The sequence below is a fragment of the Marmota marmota genome, unplaced genomic scaffold (genome assembly GCF_001458135.2).
Source record: "Marmota marmota marmota unplaced genomic scaffold, marMar, whole genome shotgun sequence".
In the NCBI taxonomy this organism is placed as follows: Eukaryota; Metazoa; Chordata; class Mammalia; order Rodentia; family Sciuridae; genus Marmota; species Marmota marmota.
Window position 1 is genome coordinate 15,155,881 of NW_026000164.1, and position 21,518 is coordinate 15,177,398.

The window sequence follows — 21,518 nt, forward strand, 5'->3', positions numbered from 1 at the left end:
TTTTTTTTTTTTTTTTTTTTTGGCAGGGAGAAGTATCAGAGATTCAACCCTGGGGTGGTTAATCCCTGAGCCACATCTCCAGCTCTTTATTTTTATTTTGAGACAGGGTCTCGCTAAGTTGCTAAGGGCCTCCAACTTGTGATCCTCCTGCCTCAGCCTGCTGAAATGACAGATGTGTACCACCCCGCCCAGCTTCTTCTTACTTTTAAAACATATCTACTGGAAAATTTTAAATCACACTTGAGACTTGCATTCTAAGTCTTCGGGTAAGTGCTTTTCTACCCTGACCTCACAGTTAGTTGTAGGCATTAAACCAGCAACTACAAGGTGAGACCCTTGTCTGAAACAAACGAAGCACCCAGTAGTTATTATTAATATTAGTGAGATCAGCGGTTTTCAAATGTCAGAGCTGGGATTGCAGAAGAGGAGACCTCTAGGTGTTCTCTCAGGTGGCCCCTTCACCCTGGTCACCATCTCCACAGACTTGGAACTCACCAGGGTGGGGATCTTTGGATGCTCTTGAGCTCTAGCATTCCCCCTCTGTGATTTCAGAAGTGAGGAAGACTAAATGTCCATAGCAGTGCTTTTTAAATGATCCTGGAAAATACTGCCATCTTGCTTGGAGACTCCCAAGGGGCTGGTCACAGATCTGAGCAAAGATCTGTGAAAGGGAGGTTTGCGTGAGGTTTGTCTCCCACAGGCTCGTGAGTTGGAAGCTTGGTCCCTAGTGTGGTGGTGTTAAGAGGTGATGGGATCTTTCAGAGCTGGGTCTTCCTGCAAGATAATTGGGGGGGGGGTACTGCCCTCAGAAGTTCTCATGGGAGCAGGTTGATATTTTTAAACAGTGAGTCTGACCACCCTCTCCAAGCTTTCTAGGCTTTCTGTCTCAGCTCTGATCCCTTTCACATGCATTCCTACTATTGTGATGCCAAGTGACATGAGGTCCTCACCAGAGCTGAGAAGCTGGCACCACAACCTTGGACCTCCAGAACCATGAGCTAAATAAACCTCTTTTATTTACAAAGTATTCAGCCTCTGGTACTTTGTTATAACAACAGAAAAGAGCCTAATACAAACATCATGGATGTGACCTGTGTGGGGGGGTCCACTCTGGGCTTCTGGCTTTTGACCTACACAGGATCACACATGTAGCACTTTTGTATGTCACCTCTCCACTTCTGCTCCCTATCTGCCAACTCCTCACCCACTCAGAACCTGGGAAGGCCCTAGGCCCCCAGGTCCGGGGATGACAGATGGTGACATCGGACCAGGTGCTACAATGATTTTGCTGTCCTGAAGGCAATTCCCGGCTCCACCAGGCCCAGTGTCTGCCAGGCAGCCGCTCAACTCTTCCTCCAGCCCGCGCCCCTGGCTCTGATGTAGTATGTGTGGACGGACAGGGAGGGCAGCCAAGTCTTCGCCGGGCTCTCTAACAAGTTCCGCGGGTCTGTTTGTTAAAGAAAAATTCCAGTGGGCGCATCCAACACATGGAACTCAAGTACAGAAATTATATTTATCCACCCCACTGCCAAGGAGATCACATGCCCCGTGAGTCACTCCAGATGTGCTCAAAAACAGAGACTCTGTGTGGAAGCCCAGTCCCCAATCCCAGGGAGAGTCGGATTAAGAGAGGTGCCGACTCCGTCCCACCCAGGAGGCAGTGGCTGGCCTCCACCCTGCGGAGGCGCGCAGAGGGCATTTCTTCCCTCCTGGAAAGGGAAGGGAGGCAAGAATTCTACCTACGTCTCCCTGGGAGGAACTCTAGGTCCACCTGTAGCCACTGGGATCCCACCTGGGCTGAGGGTCCATTCTTCACCTTTTGGGAGGAAAAGATGGATTGGAAGGCACTGCTGCTCCTGCTGCTATATTCCCATGCTCAGGCTACGGTGTCGCACAGGTGGAGCAGGGGTGAGTTGCTTTTGATTCATTGGTTGGTTGGACGCTCATTCTTCTTTCTTAAAAATGATTAGAGGCTGGGGCTGGGGCTCAGGGGTAGAGAGCTCACCTAGCAGGTGTGAGGCACTGGGTTCGACCCTCAGCACCACATACAAATAAAATAAAGATATTGTGTCCACCTACAACTAAAAAATAAATATTTCTTTTAAAAAGTGATCAGGCACTCGGAGGGCAGTGAGCAGAGGGAGGGGAATTAGAAGCCCCTGCCCTCTTTTTTGCCTCATCTCTACCAGTACACCTTGGTGGGACCTCCTTGTCAGGAGATGGTGGGAAATGACACCGGAAATCATGGGAGCTGCTGATTTGGGAACTTGGTCAAGGTAGAGAACGTAGAGGGCATCCCTCTGTGGGGCCAAGAGACAGCTGGGCTCTGCGGCCTGGTGTGCGACAGGCTCCCTCTATTTCCCACCAGCTGTGCGGCTGTGGCAGAGCCTCTGGAGAGCAGGTATCAAGGTCTTCTGCCTACATAATGGAGTCACGGGCGCTGGGGTTCAGGAGGCCTGCTCCCCGGGTGGCCTGGACAGGGGACTCTCAGCCTGGGTGGCCAGGAGGGAGGTCTCCATGCTGCCCCCTACCAGAAGTGGATGCATCTTTGCGGCCGGGTCAAGCTGGCCAGTGGCAGTGAGGAAAGACCCTCTTGGGCACCCAGAGTGCTTGGCCACTCCCACTGGAGTGGCAGGGCCACCAGGGGAAGAAGAGACCCCTGCAAAGGCTTTTGTCTCGTGGCTGAATTCCTCTCCCTCAGGATGTCACTCCCCAGAGCTGGGATGGCCTCTGTGTCCTGGGACTGGCTCCGGCTCGCAGTGCTGAAGTAGTCAGGGGTCATCAGTTAGGCGAGGAGGGATCGAGAGTGCCACCCACCCTGCGCCAATAAAACTGAAATCTTTCCACTGCCTGAAGTCAACTGAGTTCATGTTCCCAGAAAGAACTGGAAGAAGAACCGGGTGTCCTGAGGTCAGATGGTACCGGCATCTAGAGACCCCAGTCGGAGGAAGGCTGGGGTGGTGACCTGGGATGCAGACCTGCTTCCCAAGGACAGGACCAGGGAAGGAAGGAGTGTGGGAACAGCTTCGTGGAGGGGAAGGAAGACTGTGAAATGGAGGGGTGGGGGCAGCAGAGCCAGGCGCTTACGCTGGATTTTATTTCTTCCTGTGGAAGCCAGACACTGGGAACCTCCCAGTCCTCTGAGCTGAACAAACCACTGCTGCCCAGGGCAAAGAACACCCATTTCCCTCTCCTTTTCCTGACAACCTCTTTCACGCGCATGCCACACACGTACACATGCAGACACACCCCTCCCTTCTCAAGATATGCACAGACTTCAGGCAGCAATGGAAGCAGAGAGCAGAGACTTCCAGAACTTGGGTTCTGCCACCTACCCCTGGGTCACACTGGGGGCACAGCTTCCTTTACCTATTAAAAAGGGATCATAGTATCTCCTCTTCCTAAAGCCTAGCCCGTTAGAAAGTCAAAGGAGCCAGGCACAGTGAGTGGTGCACGCCTGTAATCCCAGGGACCCGGGAGGCTGAGGCAAGAGGATGGAACATTCAAGGCCAGCCTGGGCAACTTAGTGAGGCCCTGAGTAACTTAGGGAGATCTTGTCTTAAAATTAAAAAAAAAAAAAAAAAGAGNGATCTGTGACCAGCCCCTTGGGAGTCTCCAAGCAAGATGGCAGTATTTTCCAGGATCATTTAAAAAGCACTGCTATGGACATTTAGTCTTCCTCACTTCTGAAATCACAGAGGGGGAATGCTAGAGCTCAAGAGCATCCAAAGATCCCCACCCTGTGGCCCCGCACGTGGAAATGGAGAATACACCCAAAGGGAGCCGGGTGCTGGCCCACACCCTTCCCACCAGGAGCCCAGCCTCTCCCTAAGAAGCACTCTCTAGGATTCCACCCTGGAAGGTGTTTCCACGCCAGGATCCAGGATTGCCCGCTCCGGTCCTCCAGCTTAAGACCAAGTGACTCACCTGTGGTCAGCACGACCAATCCAGGGACATAGGACACACACAGCCCCTGTCCTAGCATACCCCAGGTCCCGCCAGAGCAGCACTGAGGGGGTGGACCCACCAGGCTTTTAAAAAATATGTATCTATTAATTGATAGAAACGTCCATGCTGTTAAACACACGTGCGTTACTGTTTAAGAAGCAGTTTAGCCAGGCGCGGTGGTGCACACCTGGAATCGCAGCGGGTAGGGAGGCTGGGACAGGAGGATTGTGAGTTCAAAGCCAGCCTCAGCAAAGCAACTCAGTGAGACCCTGTCTCTTAATAAAATACAAAATAGGGCTGGGGATGTGGTTCAGTGGTCAAGTGGCCCCGAGCTCAATCCCCGATACCAAGAAAAAAAAAATAGCAGTTTAGTTGGGGAAGGCTGGGACACTGCTTAATTGGTGAATCCGGTGGCTCCTTTTCAGATGTGCACTTAGAGTTGTGCAGGTTCAGGTCATGAAGGCTCTGGGGGGCGGGGCCTGAGGTCGGGGCTCCGTGAGTGTTGGTAATAGACTGGTTGCACCTGCCCCTGGGTGTGCCACACAAAGCCACCTCAGTATCTCCAGGAGGTAGGTGCAAGTGTGACCATTTATAGGTGACAAAACCAAGGGAGGGGAGGGAGGGATCTGACCTGTGTCTCTCTGGCAAGGTCTCCCTGTCCTGGCTCGCCCCCTCTCCATCATCTCTCCACCGCCCCTGAGGGGTGGAGTGTCCCAGCCAAGGTGGCTACTCTCCGAAGCCCACTGAGGACCCCAGCACACGAGGAGAGACCCCACTACCTCTGAGCAGCGCTGTGTTTCCAAAGGGCTGGCCCAGAGCCACAAAGTGAATGACATCAGTAGAATCTGGCAAAAGATCTTTCACAAGGAGAGCCTTTCCTTTCCACACCCTTAGAGTTGCTTTGACTGATTCATTAAAACCACAGTGGGATTTTGGCTTGGTGTGGTCTGGAGTCTGGATCCTGTCCGGCAAGCTCTCTGGTGCCAGTGCACAGTTACGTGAAACAGGGGCGTCCTTGACATCTTCTGCCGTAGTGACCATACTGCAGGGCTGGGAGCAGGGAGAAGGAGATGTTTAGACTGTGAAAGGTCGAAGAGAAGGTCAGACTGCAAAGCCAGGCAGGCTGCTCTACTTCAGGGGCCCGTGGCTGCCTGTCCAGGCGAGGAAGTCTGCAGGGATACGGCCTGGGGAGAGAGCAACCACTGAGATGAAGTAAAAGTAGCTCCTTCCAGGCCAGAAGGAGGGCTCCTCTAGGTAAAGGAAGGATGTGGGGGAGACAGAAGTCGACATGTACTTTCTGGTCTTTAGCCAGGACCTGGAACTGCAGATAGACTCAAGAAGCACCCTGTTAGAAAGAGGAAGGTTTTGTAAAACACTCTGATTGGAAAGAGGCAAGTTGCGAGGCAGGGGTAGCAATGTGTTGCTATGTGGTTGTTTATTCATTCATCAAGGGGTACCGAGCACTGTGCTAGGCACTGGGAATACAGCAGTGAAGGGAACTGACAAAATCCTATACCCTCGTGCAGCCCTCGATCCAGGGAGGGGACACAGAAAATGAACACATAAGTGACATCTATGATATGTTGGGTGGGAACAAGGTAGGGACCAAGGTTGGAGCAAATGGAGGGTATGGTAGTCACAGAGGGCCTCACTGACAGAGCAAAAGACCCGAGAGGGCAGGGAGGGAGTCCTGCAGTCCAGGGAAGAATAATCCAGAAAGAAGGAACATAAACGCAAAGGCCCTGTGGCAGAAGTTTGCCTGGTGTGCTCAGAAACACACAGGAACAAAGGGGTTGTGAGGAGGCATGTGGCAGAGTGGTGTGAGCCAGGGGAGCAAGGAGTCCTGTCAGGCAGCTCCTGCTGGCCTTTGAAGGTCTTTGGGTCGGAGAGACATGGGAAGGCAGAGAGGGTTCTGGGCGGAGGAGCCACATGGTCAGCTCCTGCTGGCCTTTGAAGGTCTTTGGGTCGGAGAGACATGGGAAGGCAGAGAGGGTTCTGGGCGGAGGAGCCACATGGTCAGACCTGCGTTTCTGCGGACTCACTTGGGCTGCTGCGTTAAGAGTAGAACCAACCGAGGCAGGGTCACTGCCGTTAAGGGGAGATGCTCATGGCCAGGACCAGGCGGCTGCAGAGGAGGTGGCAAGAAGTCGTCACATTCCCGATAATTTCTGAAGATACAGCCAACAAGATTTGCTGACTGGCTGGATGCGGGATGTCAAAGAAAGTCCAAGATGAAGGTTGAATGACAGAGAGAAGTGGGGGAAGGCTGGCGATGGGGCAGACGTGTGCGCGTGTTGGGGGTGACGGGGAGGAGAAGCAGCTACCACACATCCAAAAAGGAGATTCCAGCAGGAAATAGAGGAGTCTGGCCTGGAAACCAGGACAGCTGGAAGGTAGCACAGAAGTGAGTGTGGCTAGAAGAGGAAGGGAGCCCAGAGCACGGGGAACAAGCAGACTGGGGAGAAAAAGGGCGGCCATCGAGCAGGGATTTTTTTCTTTTTTTTAATTATGATGGAAGACATAGCAATGTGTTTCATGCTATTGTGAAAGATCCAGTAAAGAGGAGAGAATCCATGATGTAGGAAAGAAAAGGCTGCTGTGCCGGAGGGACGTCCTCCTCGAGACTTCCTGCACACAAGGAAATTTGGGCTGTAGATGGGAGCGCAAGAGGAGAGCAGAAGAGAAGTTGGAGTATAAACAGAGGGCAGGCAACCAGCTTCAGGAGGGAATGGAACAGTCACTGGAGAAAGGCAAGATGACAGGAATCTAAATGTGATGGCACTTTCAGGCCCATGTGGGATGAGGGACAGTGAGTTTAAAGTAAGGCCATTTAAGGCGGTCGTGTTTTTCTCCAGCCTCACGCAGGTGCGCGGATGCAGGTGTGGAGCAGGTAGGGTTGGGTTGTGCAAAGGAACGAGTGATTGCACAAGTGTCAAGTGATTGCGAAGGAACGAGAAGGGAACACAGGAGCGAGCCCAGGGGCCATGCTGATTTAGCCTGGTATATGACTTTTTAATGTACATGCCTTAAAGAACGTGTTTTATACCAAATGCATTCATTCATTCGTTCATTTACTCCTTCATGATTAACTACCTGATCCTCCCTGAAGTCATTCAGAACTGAAGAATGTCCGGTGTTTGGACAGATGTATCCACAAAAAGAGAGCATTGTTCACCGTATCAGTGAGACTGGGTTTCAGAGTCCGGAAGATCTTGATCTTTAGTCTTATCTCAAACAAATTGGGCGGCCCAGGACAATTTCCTTAACCATCCAGTTCCTTCATCTAGAAAATGGGAAGTTAATGCTTACCTTTCAAGTCTGGAAAGCACAGAGCTCACGGCGGGGCACACAGTGGTTGCCCCCGAACTGTTATTATTTCTGAGCCTCACATTTCAACAGCTCTAGAATGAGGCCCAACAGTGTCCCTCAACAGGGGACATGGGTGGGACCTGCCATAACACATGAATCATGACTCTCCAGATCAGGTTCCTGGAGTAGCTTAGTCCACGTGGCAGGACCTTTGGTGAGTGAATCACTTGTTCCCTGCGGGTTGGTCCGATATATCACAGATGCTCGTTGTCTGGGGAACTGGGGAGGAGAGGAGGAGCTCTCAGCTCCCTGCCCCAGGGGCAGTATGTGCAGCAGACTTTCACTCAAGGAGACTAGTGAGGCCCAGGTGTGCCCAGAACAGACACTGAGCAGTCCGCATAGGCACGTTCACATTCCAAAGAAATACCTAGAGAACAGGCTGGGTGTGGGGGTTGAGTAAAGAAGAGAGAAAATGATGAATGGTCCCAGTTTAACACCCAACGAAAGGTACCCAAAGCCAATGATTGACAAGTCTCTTGTCTGAGGCTCTGTGGTCCCAGGGATGGCGGGGTACCCTCCTGCCTGCCAGTCTCTGGTCTCCCCACTCTGCTCCCCCCTTCTCTCCCTTCTCTCTCAGGGAAGGTGCCATTGCTAATGGCCGCCCAGTGAAGAGCACTAAGGGCTCCCTGCTTGCTGAGACTGCACTAGTACACCAAGCAATTCACCCTAATGGCTCGCAGGGAGCAGGGAGCTGAACTTACGGTGACCTCCATAAGTTTGGGGGATGGGACAGAAGGAAAAGGGAAGAAAATCAGCACAACCTGAATACTCCCCAAGGCTGTTGTTTTATTTTGTTTAATACCTAGTTTATTTTTTTAATCATTCCAAAATATATATTGGGCCTGCACTCTGAGCCCCGCAATTATGCAGGTTTCAAGGTCATGCGGAGAAAACATAAAACACATTCCCTCCCTCTAGGACCCAGCAGTGCGGATGACACTTCCCAGGGGTTATCCATCAGGGTGGGAAGTGTGCAGAATAGATGATACCAGCAGCCTCAGGAGACAGAGAAGGAAACCAGTGAGTGGCTGGGTGTTCGAGAGAGAGGCTTCCAAGGGAAGTGGGGTCCTTCTTCTAATGATGTGGAAGCAGATCTAGCCTCAAGATTTGCACGTATGTATACGTGTGTGGAGCTGGCCTGCCCCTCTTTTGGCCATTAGCACTTCTGTCAGGATCCAGCCTTTATCATTATGGACAAGAACGTCTAGGAATAGTGTACATCTAACTTGTACCTCTATGTTTTGACATGGCCTGGAGAGAGATATTTCTCGCCCACCACCTCCAGCATTAGCAGCTCAGGAGAATATATCCTCTCCAGGTCTCAACTGGGGAGTCAGACTCTGGCCACTGCTCAGCCTCATAGCCCTCCTGCAGCCGAAGAGGACATAAATGTCCCCCACCTCTGTCCAAAGTACACAGTCAAGGCAACTACAGAAATATGGGGGGCAGTACTTCTAGGGGATGGGACAGATGCAGGAAGAGAGAAGGGAGAAAGGGACCCAGTTTAAAGACTCCAGTGCTCCCCACATCTACTTCCTCCAGCAGTCCTGGTTCCCCCAGGCTAGAGGACTGAGGCTGATTCCAACAATTTCCCCCAAACGGTTATTGTGAGGTATAAGAACAAGGGCTGTCGGAAATGACCAAGTATCCATTATTAAGCTTGGTTTTGAATCAGGAAGTATTTTCTTCTCAATCTTGAAAACCAGGGATCCACCTGGGGTGAGCACGTGAAAATTGCTGTTCACAGGGAAACAAGAAAGCCCAGGTTTAAGATGGCAATAACCTCCCCAGAGGTGACCACAGAGAGCCTCTCATCTGGAGCAGAGAGAGCTCCATGTCCATGACATTCCCTCCCTGCCCCTTCTTTTGCTGGGGGAATGAATTTTTTTTTTTTTTTAAGGAAAAAGTACTTTTGCCAGGTGCGGTGGCACATGCCTATAATCCCAGTGGCTTGGGAGGCTGAGGCAAGGATCATGAGTTCAAAGCCAGCCTCAGCAAAAGCAAGGCACTAAGCAACTCAGTGAGAACCTGTCTCTAAATAAAATACAAAATAGGGCTGGGGTTGTGGGTTCAATCCCCAGTACCCCACCCCCACCCATCACAAAAAAAAAGAAAGAAAGAAAAAAAGAAAAGAAAAAGAAAAAGTACCTTTAATTTTGCAACAAGAAAGAAATTCTAGGAAGAGAATTAAAGACATGAAATTGCTCTGGAATCCTATCCTGAAGAAGGGGTTCACTTGATCCAGGACCTGGTATCCTGGTATCATATTCTATCAAGAGAAATCAGAGGCAAATCTTCGCTCATGTTGCCCTCAACTCATTACTTCAGGCTCTGATAGGGACACGGAGACGTGAAGCCATCTATCCCAGCCCTTGGGAAACTTGTAGTACCCATCATAAGTGAGTTACTGAGAAGACAGTATTTCATCAGTTCTGCATCCTATGAACTTCTTTTGAGAAGCAGGGGATTCCTAAGTGAGTTTTTCAGGTAATTCTCTGTCAGCTGAAGATGTTTCCATTTCTATTACCTCTGATGGGAATCTTTCTAAACTGCTTCACACAACACCTGCCTTCTTTAGCGCAATTTGACCTCTTCTCCATGGCTGAAGGGCACCATTATCAACTAGCAGGTCTGTTATGGCTGGTTACGCAAAGTAAGCTTGCCCAACTCCAGGGGGTGCCGCTCATGTTGTAATCTGGTTTTTACAGTTCTTTCTCCAGTTTTCTGGTAGATTACAATCAAGTGACTTGAAGAAGATGCACCTTTTCCTATCTGTTGGCAGCGGGTTTACCACTGTGACAGGTGCAAAGAGGGGCTGAGCAGAGGCAGGGGCTGTTTGCTCCTAGTCTGATGTGACCCTGGAAAACAGCTGCCTGTGACGATCTTCCTGCACTCTGTAACAGCCTTCTCTTTCCCTTGTCCTCAGTCAGTTCCCAGTTCTCCCTATCCTTTGTTCCTCTAAGCGCTACACTTCTAAATGCAACCACTGGGGAACAAGGTGAAGTCACAGACTCCATGCTAAATGCGTTGCTAAATCTCATGGCTCTTAGGGGAAACCCTGAGCTGACCACAAAATCCCCTAGAGCCAGGTACTGGGGTCTTGTGGCAGCTCTCTTCCTTTGTTACTTGGGTTCAAATTTTTGGCAGCTGTTCTGCAGATGGCTAGGGTAAGCAGAAGTCTGATTCTCTGATTGACAGCATGGTGAAAAACTATAATCCAGTACTCCATACTGATAAAAAAAAAAAAAAAAAGTGCTCAGTTGTGTGTTTATTAGAAAACGATATCTGGGGGAACTCACTTGCTGAACTTAAGGGTTTTCGTTTGCTGGCTCCCATCTGTTTTGATTTATTTTTGCTTTGTTTTAATATGAGGTCTCTAGCACAAACGTACCCCTACGCCTATATATTTTTCAACACTTTCTTGGATGGTTCTGATGAGCACCCAGGTTTGAAGATGCTGCCCTGACGTGCCCAGGAGCTTTCTGAGACACACCAGGGGAGTCCATCACCTCTCCCCAGGCTAGGTCAAGATGCACAGGCTACCTTCATGGTTAAGTGGAGGGCGGTGGTCTGTGTGCACAGCAACCCACAAGCTTACTCTGTTGGTTCTTTTAGCAAAGCTCTTCCCTGCTGCTCATCGGCCAAAGAGGTCGTCATCCATGCCGTTGAACCCAGTCCTACAGACCTCCCTGGAGGAAGTGGAGCTGCTCTACCAGGTAGGCAGAGGAAAAGGGGTCAAGCCAAGCTCTTTCCACAGCTGCCTCACAAGTGACTGTGTGTGATAGTGACAAGAGCTGTGTCCTCAACCATGCCTGGCTTCATGCCTTTCCACAATCCATGTATCTCACCAGTTCCTGCTGGCTGAACTTGAGATCAGCCCTTCTTTATCTTTTTTTTTTTTTTTTTTGGAAAAGAAGAGATGACCCGTCTGAGTCCCTGAATGGTGAGCTGCAGTAGGGAATGGCCTAGACCCATTTGTGGAGGTCATAGAATCCTGCCCATCCCAAAGGAAGGAATTGCTCACACCTCCTCTCCTTCCCCATGAGCCTGAACAGGGAATGACAGAATTAGCAGTTCAGCCCAGGCAAACTCGAGATTAGATTTGTCCCACAGGTGCCACTGCCCACACTCAGACACCAGAGTGTGGACGATTCCCAAGCAAAGGTTTGGAGGCCGACTCATCCATAGTGTCCAGGCAAGGCCACGCTGGGATCTGGGTGCAGACCCTAAGGCCGTAGACCCTGTCTGCTGGAACAGCATTGCTGTCTGGCTGCCCTGCTAGTCCACGGAGGTTTCCAGAAGCCTGAAAGGGTCTCTTCTTCTGCCACTCACACCTGCCCCACTGAGATCCTACTCCTCCAAACTACAGAGCAGATTTCCTGAGGGCTCTTGGTTCGGGTCAGTGGTACAATCCCAGGTTTGATTTCTGAGCTTTAATTCTTCAGCAGTGTGACCTTGCATAAGCCACTGATTCTCTCTAAGCCTAAATCTCCTCAACTGTTATATGAAAAAGTTCAATTATGGCTCCCAAAATTCCCCTCCAGCTTTTATATCCTGTGACTGTGTATCAAAACAGTCTGGTTAGGAAAGAGACTGCCTGCAGCAGCCACACAACACAGTGGAGCCAGGGAGATTTCAAACCCTGTCTTGGGGAACAGTCTGGCAAGACTTGAACTTGGGAGTCACAGAACAGAGCCAAGCTTTAGAACGATAACAGACGGTGTTGTGGAGATGGAAACAGAGAGCAGACTGGAGATGTGGAGTCATCTATCCAAGTATTTATCAGGTTCCTCCTGTGTGCCTGGTGCTGGGCAGCGACAAGGATGGCAGACCCAGACCCTATTCTTACAAGCTGATAAGAGTCGAAGACAAACCTCTGTATCCCACTGAATTCCCAGCACAGTTCTCTGCATCCTTTAAATCTCAAATTCTGCTTAAAAATTATCAAAAATAATTTATGCTTTAGAAAATTCTTTGTGGGTGAGAGGGAAGAAGGGACTGATCTGGGACACTAGAAACAATAATTGGTCACTTAAATAGTGGCCATGGACCAGGCACTGTCATACTTGTCCATATTTGTCTTATGTACCTCTCATGATATTCCCATATCCCAGTATCCCTCCTTTTGAGGAGAAGGAAAGTAAGGCCCAGAGAAGTGAGGCAATTTGTCCAAGGTCACGTAGCAAGTTTAAAGATCAGAAGTGAAGCCCAGGTCTCTTAGATCCAAAGCTCTTTCCACAGCTGCCTCCCTAAGTGACCATGTGTGATAGTGACAATTGCCGTGTCCTCAACCATGCCTAGCTTCATGTCTTTCCACATTCCATGTATCTCACCAGTTCCTGCTGGCCGAACTTGAGATCAGCCCTGACCTGGACATCTCCATCAAGGATGAGGAGCTGGCCTCCTTGAGGAAAGCCTTGAACTTCCACACCATCTGTAATGATGTGATCCCCAAACGCATCCCAGACATCCGCCGGCTGAGTGCCAGCCTGTCCAGCTACCCTGGCATCCTCAAAAAAGAAGACTTTGAAAGGACACTGCTGACCCTCGCCTACACAGCCTACCGCACGGCCCTGTCCCAAGGGTATCAGAAGGACATCTGGGCCCAGTCCCTCCTTAGCCTCTTCCAGGCCCTGAGGCATGACTTGATGCGATCCTCAGGCCCTGGAGTGTCTCCCTGAGAGGCTGGCCCACATCAGGACCTCGAAACAGGGACCAGCACACACAGCAATCCAGAAAGTTCACTCTCTACTCCATGTACCATCAACAGAGAGTGGCAGAGATAGAATAAGAGTAACTCCATGCTCTTCTGCTCTTGGTGCTTCCTGATACACACCCCTGATTGGTGTCATAATGTGACCTGGGCAGAAAGAAAGGACTAAAGGGGTATTCAAGATACCTCCAGATGCAGGATGATTTGCCAGGTGATGCACAGAAGTCCAAGATGTGCTTTGACCAGAGAAGTTGCCACACACACACACACACACACACACCCTTGAGTGAGGATACAGTAGAGAAGACATCATAGTTTTAGGCATGGCTTGAAGACGGGAAACAGATTCCTTTGGTGCTAAGGGACCAGGGTGCCAGACGAAGGGGGTAGGGGAAGGGGACCTGTTTCCTAAGGTTCTACAGTAAATGTCAAAGAGGTAGATCCATACCCTAATAAATATGTGGTCAGTCCAGGATGTATGGGACTTTTCCAAAAGCCATCAAGAAGAATCAGCTAGAAAATCAGTCACTGTAAGACCTCTATGTGTCTTTGCTGAAGGTCAGTCTACTACAGAGGAGACACAGGAAGGGGGCTCTGAGAAATGGGGCCATCCCATTCATATCCTGTCCTTTGAACAAAGAGACTAAGCTAATGCAAAGAGGTCCTCCGAATGTCAGAGATGGCACCAACACCCAGGCCTATCTGTAATTGCTAAGCCTCATCAAATAATTAAGTGCTGCAAATAAAAGTGATTTTCAGTTGGCAGAATTTTACCCGTTCAAATGCCAAAATTTTCATTTTAAAAATATTGACTTGGTATCTATTTGAACCCTATGTATATGGTTTAAGCTTCTATTTGGTATCTTAAGATAATCATTTGGAACATTCTAAGGAAGGAGGCGGATAAGATAATCTCTAAGTTTCCTTCTATCTATTAAATTTCTACAATCACTTGCAACCGTGAAATGCTACAGGGACGGGGTCTGGATCTGAGCGGTCTGCTGGGCTGTTGAGACCACCCCTGCAAGATCTGGGCTTTGCCCACTGTGTCCAGTTCTGAGGTTTTCGCTGCCCATCAGGCTGTTGGAGCCCACCTTCACAGTTTGTTCTTCTTTAGCTTCCATTGCCTGCAAACTGAGGTAGCCCGGCTTCTGAACTCTGTTAATGAGAGTTAACAGATGAAGGCCTCTGCTACTAGAAAGGTACCCGTGTTCTGATACAGATTCCTCACCAGCACAGAGATCTTTCCGGCTTCTCCTCCTAGGGTTACTGCTGGGTTCCGGAGGCTAACGCTGTAAGAACTCTGATCTCTGGATGAGTTGAATTCACTGGGCTAAACTTGATTCTTTAAAGAGTATTTACTAATCACCATTTGATGATCGTGAGGTCCAGGCTTCCTCAAAATCTTTGAACAAAAGAGCTGCCTGTCAGCACTAACTGCATGGTCTTTGGAGAACTATCGAGATGCCAGAGAAGGCATTTATTGTCCAAGAAAAATACAGCTTTGCATTCTGATACTCTCAGGCTCAGAAGTTTAATAATTCTTAGCCTCTCTGTCTTTCTCACTCCCTGATTATACCACTCTTTCCTTTCCTCAAAGGCAGATTCTGATGTGTGCTTTTTTTTCGCTTGATATTTCTCTTTCTAACATTACATGTTCTCTTTGATACAGTTTCTCTCTCTCTCTCTCTCTCTCTCTCTCTCTCCCCCTCTATCTCTCTTTCTTTTCCATTCTAGTTTTTGTCTCTGTTCCTCTATATTTTGGCCCAATTCTGATTTTTTTTTTTTTTTTTTTGCCTGTACTAGAGGTTGAACCTCAGCCCTCACACATGCAAGGCAGTTGAATGAGCTACAGAGCCAGCCCTTTTTAATTTTTATTTTGAAATAGAGTCTCTCTAAATTTCCCAGGCTAGCCCCCAAACTAGCCTCCTGCCTCAACTTCCCAAGTTGCTGGGATTATAGGTGTGAGCCACCATGCCCAGCTCTGAATATTTTTCTTTGTGTTTTTTATACATCTCCATCCCTTATGGTTGGCTTCTGCTCCATCTTTCTTTATCTGCCTTCCCATATTATCACACTCAGTGTCATTCAGTTTCCTTTGAACAGAGCAAAGGTCAATGTACAAACAGGGTTAGGATTGCCCAGGGATGGACCTCAAGCCTACCTTCACTCCCTGTACCTTCCTGGATGTGGGGTGGGAAGGAGACTGGCCCTTATTCTCAGTGCTTGGATACTGTGCAAGATGGTCAGTCTTGTATCCCACTCCGAGAGTCCACTCCCATCAAAATGGGTCTAAGAACTTTCTTGTACTCAGAATCACCAGGTGGAAAGATCCATCTGTATAGTTCCTGCCTACCATGTTAAACAAAGTGGCTGCTCCCAGGAGTAAGAGATCTGTAAACAGGAGGACCCTTCCCCACTGGGAGCAATGACAGCTTATTCACTCAGCAACAAAGAATCAAAAGGCACTTTATATTCATAAATTATGACAATCAATGACTAAAAAAAACAGGGGGAAAGGGACAGGACATTTTTAAGAATAAAGACTTCATTTTCAACAACTAGATTCTTAAACACTATTTTAATCTAAGATAAATTCTTACCCACAAAATGTCTTTAAATAATGGCTTCATGACATACAAAATCATATATGCTCACCATCTCCACCCAAAAAACCCTATTTCTTGTCCAGGGAACAACAGAGAAATAAGGTGGAAACAGACTCTCCCATTTGGCCTCATGAGCATAACACTCTATAGACAATCACAATCACAGCTGGGCTGCCTTTTGTCACATTTACTCACAGAATAATTTGGGGGTGGATGTTTGCAGTGGAAATTTGCCTGTGGCTTATGGGGCATTTCTGCCATTTCTATACTGCTGGGAAGTTTTAGTGTCTAAAAACTCCGGAAGCTTCCTGTATGGATGGCATCCTGGTGGCTCTCTCTGGTCATTCAAGAGACAATGACAAACATCAACATGCTGAATCTTTCATTGCTCTGTCATTCTAACCTTGAATCTGATGATAAAATAAGTTACATAAAAGGTGTGTCAAAAGGCATTTGTGTAGGTAAAACTAGTCTAAAAAATCATAATCTTAACTGTGTTTAAGCCTCCGGTACACTAGTGTTACATCTATGCAACATTGTTTTGTGGAGGTGCTTTTTGTTGTTGTTGTTACTTTGTTTTTGTGGTGCTAGAAATCAACCCCAGGGCCTCCTGCATGCTACACAAATGTTCTACCACTCAGCTGTATCCACAGTCCTGCATATTGTGCAACAGACCTCTAGAACCATCATTTTACTTTCTTTTTTTAAGAGTCTGGCTACTTTTGATACCTCATTCAAGTGGAATCTATCTTATATGTCTTGAGCATTGGATTCTGGAAAGTGTTTTCTTTGTCTAGAAAATGGATAGAGTCCTGAAGGAGAACTACTGGTCTTACTGTGTTACTCGCCTTACCTAATTTTATTTAACAATATTCATCTATGGTATAATAAAAATGCCACAGTCAAGTTACTAAACTCTCTGGAATCTTGGTTATCTTGGATTAACTCACTAAAAGAATTTGAAGTGGTTCCTAGGTTCAGTAGTGGATATGACTTCAACAGCTGTTTACTATCCTCTGGTCTCTCTAATATTTGCAACCAAAACATCACACATATGGTCTTGTTCATTCTGAGTTTCAAAATCATTACAAAAACGAAGCCAGAATCTCGTAAATACAAGAGCCAGGTTTTAATATACATGTAAAGAGATGAGTCACCCTAGCCTGTCCTACAATGGCAAGATAACCTCAAAGATCGGGGCTATCCACAGGTGCACCTGCCTTAGAAGTCAAGAAGGACTTGATTCTTGGAGTCATTATACCTTTAGCCTGGGGATCATTTCCAACTGGTATAGCTGCAAACCTGAGAAGATGCCATTTCTCAGATACTGTGTCTTGGAGAAAACATGAGTTTCATAAGCCCAGGCTCTGCTCAGCATCTCCCAGATCAGGGTAATATTGCCAAAGACCACCACTTAGAGAAGGTTGGGGGTTTTCTCTTTTGCTTGCTTGCTTTATTTCTCCCCAACCTCTTTCCTTTCCTTCCTTCTAAATCCACACATCCTCTCTGAGAAATGAGGCTACTGCTTCTCCCAATGTGTGAGCAGGAAAAATTCCAGTCTAACTGCCACTGGTCCCTGAAGTTGTCAAGTTCTCTGCCTTCCCACCTTTCCCTGGTATAGCAGCCAAAAGGGGCCTCCTGCTTCCTTGTTGGTACAAAGCCTCAGAAAGGAGCATTTGGGCACCTACCCTAGCCAGAGACCACCAACATCAGGCTCAAAGGGACTCTGAAATAACACAGGCATCTGGACTTCTCCAGAGAGGCAGCTTCCCTCCTGCTTCTCCCAGATGCTCCAGCAGCCTTTGTTCCAGGGCCTTTTCTGGGGGCTCAGACCCTTGTATAGCCCCAGGTGCTGAAGAATCGACTGTGGCCAGCAGGGATGCCTGAAAGGCTTACTATCCTCCACTCTGGGACAAATTCCTTGCCACCCTGTCCTCTTCCTGAGGACCAGGTCAGCAAGTGGCCCTCCCAGGGAAAGCTCTATGTCCCATGCCCAGAAACATCAAAGCAGAGCTTGGGGAAGTGGAATCATGTTTACCATGATGATCGCCACTCTGGCCCCTAGGATGTTTGAGAAACGGAAAAATAAGCGTCGCCTGCTGCCTAGGTTCCGCAGACTCAGCAGGCCCCTACTGTGACCAATCAAAAACTGCCTTTGGAAGAGACACTGACTCATTCTTTTCAACCTGCTGATTGGCTTTGAAGAATGGGCGGAGCTACTACTCCATCCTGGCTTTCCATTGGTGGATGAAAGTTCAAGGTGGGCCTCCAGAGGGTTTTTGTCCTGTGACAAAAAGGAATGTCTTGGGGATTTTTCCCCCCCTGCTTTGGAGGCCCAGGCTCAGGGCCAATTATAAGTAGGAAACCAATTTGAAGGAAAGAAGTTGGAAACGAGTTAGGGTGCCAGGTCCTGGGAGAGAGCAGCAGCCCCATCTGAGGCCTGCATGGGCCTCTGACAGACTCAGGTGCTTGTTTTAAAGGGAAAGGGCTTCCAGAATTTACCAACAGCGAGCCAGCTAGGAGGTGAGAGAGGTACTCCCCCAACAGGCCATCAGAGGGAGGGGAAATGACGGAGAGCACAGTATGCTCTTAGCATTTTTATTTTTAAAAGATTTTAAATGATTCTTCAAAGCCGAACAGCAGCAAAGTGTGGGTTTAATCGCTTAAGAGGGCTTTTCCCGATGGCTAGAATGAGGTTGCTCTCTTGCTAACCACGCGGAGAGGGAACCCACTATGCCCCCGTTTATCATCCTTTCCCAGTTCCTTCTCGCTGGTCATAAAACCATGCTCATCAATCCCACCTAAGGCCAAGGCCAGGAGCCCAGCCCTCGGTGGGAACGGGGGTAGAACAGCCCTCCTCTTCTGCCCCCAAGACCAGAGAGGACTCTTGGGAGCCAAGAAAGGTTTAAGAAGTCTTCCTGGACAGATGCCGTGCGTAGTGAGGACCAAAGGCGCTCCGGGCAGAGCAGGTCCAGGGGCGCGGAGAGGAGATAGGGCCACCATGGGCCTTCTTCAGGGCCTTCTTGGAGCAAGGAACCTGTTGTTGGTCGTCTGCGTTCCGCTGCTGCTGCTGCCTCTGCCCATCCTCCACCCCAGCAGCGTAAGTATCCACCTGTGCCTCTCCAGGGCCTGGAGTCAGTGGGAGGGCAAACAAGGGAGATGGGGAGGCAGTGGGGTGCTTATGCAGTACCCACAAGTGGGTTATTGTGGGACTGAAGGAATGGACATGATTTTCTAGAGGAGACCAAAATGACTTCTTTCTAAAAACTGTCATATTCACTCCTCCATCTCAGTGCCAGAACCCCAACCCTCTGATATTCAGCTCAGTGGGGACAGAGTGAGGGATGAGGCTGAAATGACTAATGTGTGTGGCACAAAGCTGGGGACCAGGCAATGGATCCATAAGAAGGACACACTGGTGAGCAGTTACTCATCAGGAGTCAACCTGTGACCATCTTTATGTGAGAGCAACTAGAGACACAGGGAGACCACCTGTCATGACCCAGAGAAGGATGGGGAAGGAGGGCATGGTGGAGCCTGTGTCGGGTCTGTGGTCAGATCACAGGGGGCTCTGATTATCAGAATTTGAAAATCTTGGGAACTTTCCAGAAGAAAGTTTAAGTTAGAAACAGAGCTTGATGTGTTGCCCTGGTCGGTGCATATGACCCTTTTGTTATTTTTAGCCTCTGTGTTTCTCTCTCTGTGCTCTTGAAAGACAGACATAAAATGATATGAGCCCCCAAACCCTAGACTGTGACTTAATTTTTAACCAGCATTGTTTAGCAGCATCGGCTCTGCATTTGGCTGGCCTCTGGCCTCTTGCTTTCTTCCTTTCCTTCTTCCCCTCTGTTCTATCTGTGGCTTTATCCCTTCCTCCAGCTGTCACCTGCCTTGAGATTTCAGGAAGAATAAGCTAAGTCAGGCTGGTTCTGATCGTTGGGGGTGGGGTGTCTCCCTCTGCACTCCTTAAGTAACTTGGTAACCAAGATTAAGTTAAAAAGTTAAATAGAGGGGATTAGGATGGTTCTTAAAAACAAGCTGGCTTATGTCTTTAGTAAAATAAATACCCCAGCATGCCAGGCAGACGCCGAGTAGCACTGGGCTGGGATTAGCAGCCCGTGATTACTGCTGACATTTTTCCTGGGCTACTTTGTCCAAATGGACCTGATTTTTTTTTCCTTTTCTTTTCATGGTATTTTTTACTCAATGTCAAGTTGATTTCAGGGAATGCTAACAAGGACACATTACCCTCTTCTCCCTAGCACTTATTAGGGAGGCCTGCTTTCCTTTAAATCAACCCCTACCTTTGGGGACCTTAACCAGTGCCCACAGGAGTGACAAATTAGGGGCCCAACACTGACTACGTCTTGTACCCATCCTTCAGCTGTTGCATCAGACTTTTAGATTCTGATATTTCATGCTTAAAACTCCTGGATGAATTTGCTTGCACTGGGCTGCCATTAAGAAAAGTGGCTGGGACCTGGGCAGGAGCACCTGACCTACAGTTTTGATGGTTCTTCAGAGTGACAAGCCACCATTACACATTAGGAGGAATCAAAATGACTTTCCCCTTTTTCTTGCCCATCTCTCTAACACAGGAGTCCAGACTGTTTATCATATTACAGAAGAAGAGGGCAGTGCTGGGGTCGTAGCTCAATGGTGGAATACTTCCCCAGCATGCATAAGACCCAGGGTTCGATCCCCAATATCAAAAAAAAAAAAGAAAGGAGGAAGTGAGAGGGGGCATCATCACTCAGCCATTTTTCCATGTCCCTAGTAGGGTAAAACTTGCACCCCAACTTCCCAAGTTAAATTGTATACAAAGGGCCCATTGGTCATTTAGGATAGCAAATGACCAGATTTCAAGCCTCGTCCAGTGAGTGGGATATCATAGGGGTAGAAAAGGGGCAGATCCAAGGCTGAGTTAGTAAGTAACAAGTTAGGGAACATTCTACATGAGAAATGTCAATTCTGAACTCTTTAAAAAAAAAAAAAAAAGAGCAAAATAGAATTGACAACACTGTTTCTTAAAGACATTCCCTGAAAACCCACCAACTCCCATATTCCTTCCAGCCGCTGGCACTGAAAAGGGGCCTGGGGGTCCAGAGTGTTCTCCCTAGCAAGATAAAAGAGACTTGTCAGCTAATAGAGCAGTCCAGTCCAGCCAATATTAATTGAGCCACCTGCAAGACATGGGCCAGGTGTAGGGACATCAGACTTCTAGAATGGAACTTTGCAGAGTATCTTGGGCTGTGTGAATCCAGGCTTACCAACGGCCTTTTGAGAAGACTGACAGGGGTAAAAAGGACATGGATGTAGATTCTGTGGGTGACCTAAGTGAGCAATATCTGAAAAGACCCTCTAAAGGTATTTTTAATCCATTCTTCTGCTCTAAGGAAAATCCAGATAAAAATGTTCTTAATCCTGATGGGTGAAGGTGGCTTCCTCTGGCTCCAAATCCTAATGATATTTGCAATACTATGTTTCAGACCCATCAAACTTTCAGATTCTGATATCTTATCCTTAAAACTCCTGGCTGGATTTGCTTAGACTGGGCTGGCATCAGGATCACGAGTTCAAAGCCAACCTCAGCAACTTAGTGGGGCCCTAAGCAACTCAGCTAGACCCTGTCTCTACATAAAATGTAAAAATAGGACTGGGGATATGGTTGAGTGCTGTTGGGTTTAATCCCTGGTACCAAAAAATAGAGAGAGAGAGAGAGAGAGAGAGAGAGGTAGAAAAGCTGGAGAGTCTATCTCAGCTTGCCCAAATCCTCTAATTCAAATCAAAAGGCACATAGTTGAGAAAGTCTTCCTCTCCACCCTTCTACTGTTGCTGCTCCTCTTCCTCTTCTTCTTTCTCTCTCCCCCCCCCCCCCC

General features: G+C 48.4%; 2 protein-coding genes across 2 annotated transcripts in view; both read left to right on the forward strand.

Annotated features, from left to right (window-relative positions):
- The first annotated feature begins 105 nt into the window (after positions 1-105).
- Positions 106-16,554, forward strand: Fam180a (family with sequence similarity 180 member A). Its single transcript, XM_015493797.2, has 3 exons — positions 106-1,908; positions 10,933-11,033; positions 12,654-16,554. Exons 1-3 carry the CDS (start codon positions 1,488-1,490, stop codon positions 12,996-12,998), a joined length of 867 nt encoding a protein of 288 aa, XP_015349283.2. The 5' UTR covers positions 106-1,487; the 3' UTR covers positions 12,999-16,554.
- Positions 16,555-17,961: 1,407 nt separating this feature from the next.
- The window catches only part of Slc13a4 (solute carrier family 13 member 4), a 43,028-nt gene continuing 39,471 nt past the window's right edge, over positions 17,962-21,518 (forward strand). The window contains exons 1-2 of the mRNA XM_048786903.1: positions 17,962-18,162; positions 18,566-18,739. Of these exons, the coding sequence (XP_048642860.1) occupies positions 18,566-18,739 (174 nt within the window). The 5' untranslated portion in view covers positions 17,962-18,162. The remainder of the gene's footprint in view (positions 18,163-18,565; positions 18,740-21,518) is intronic.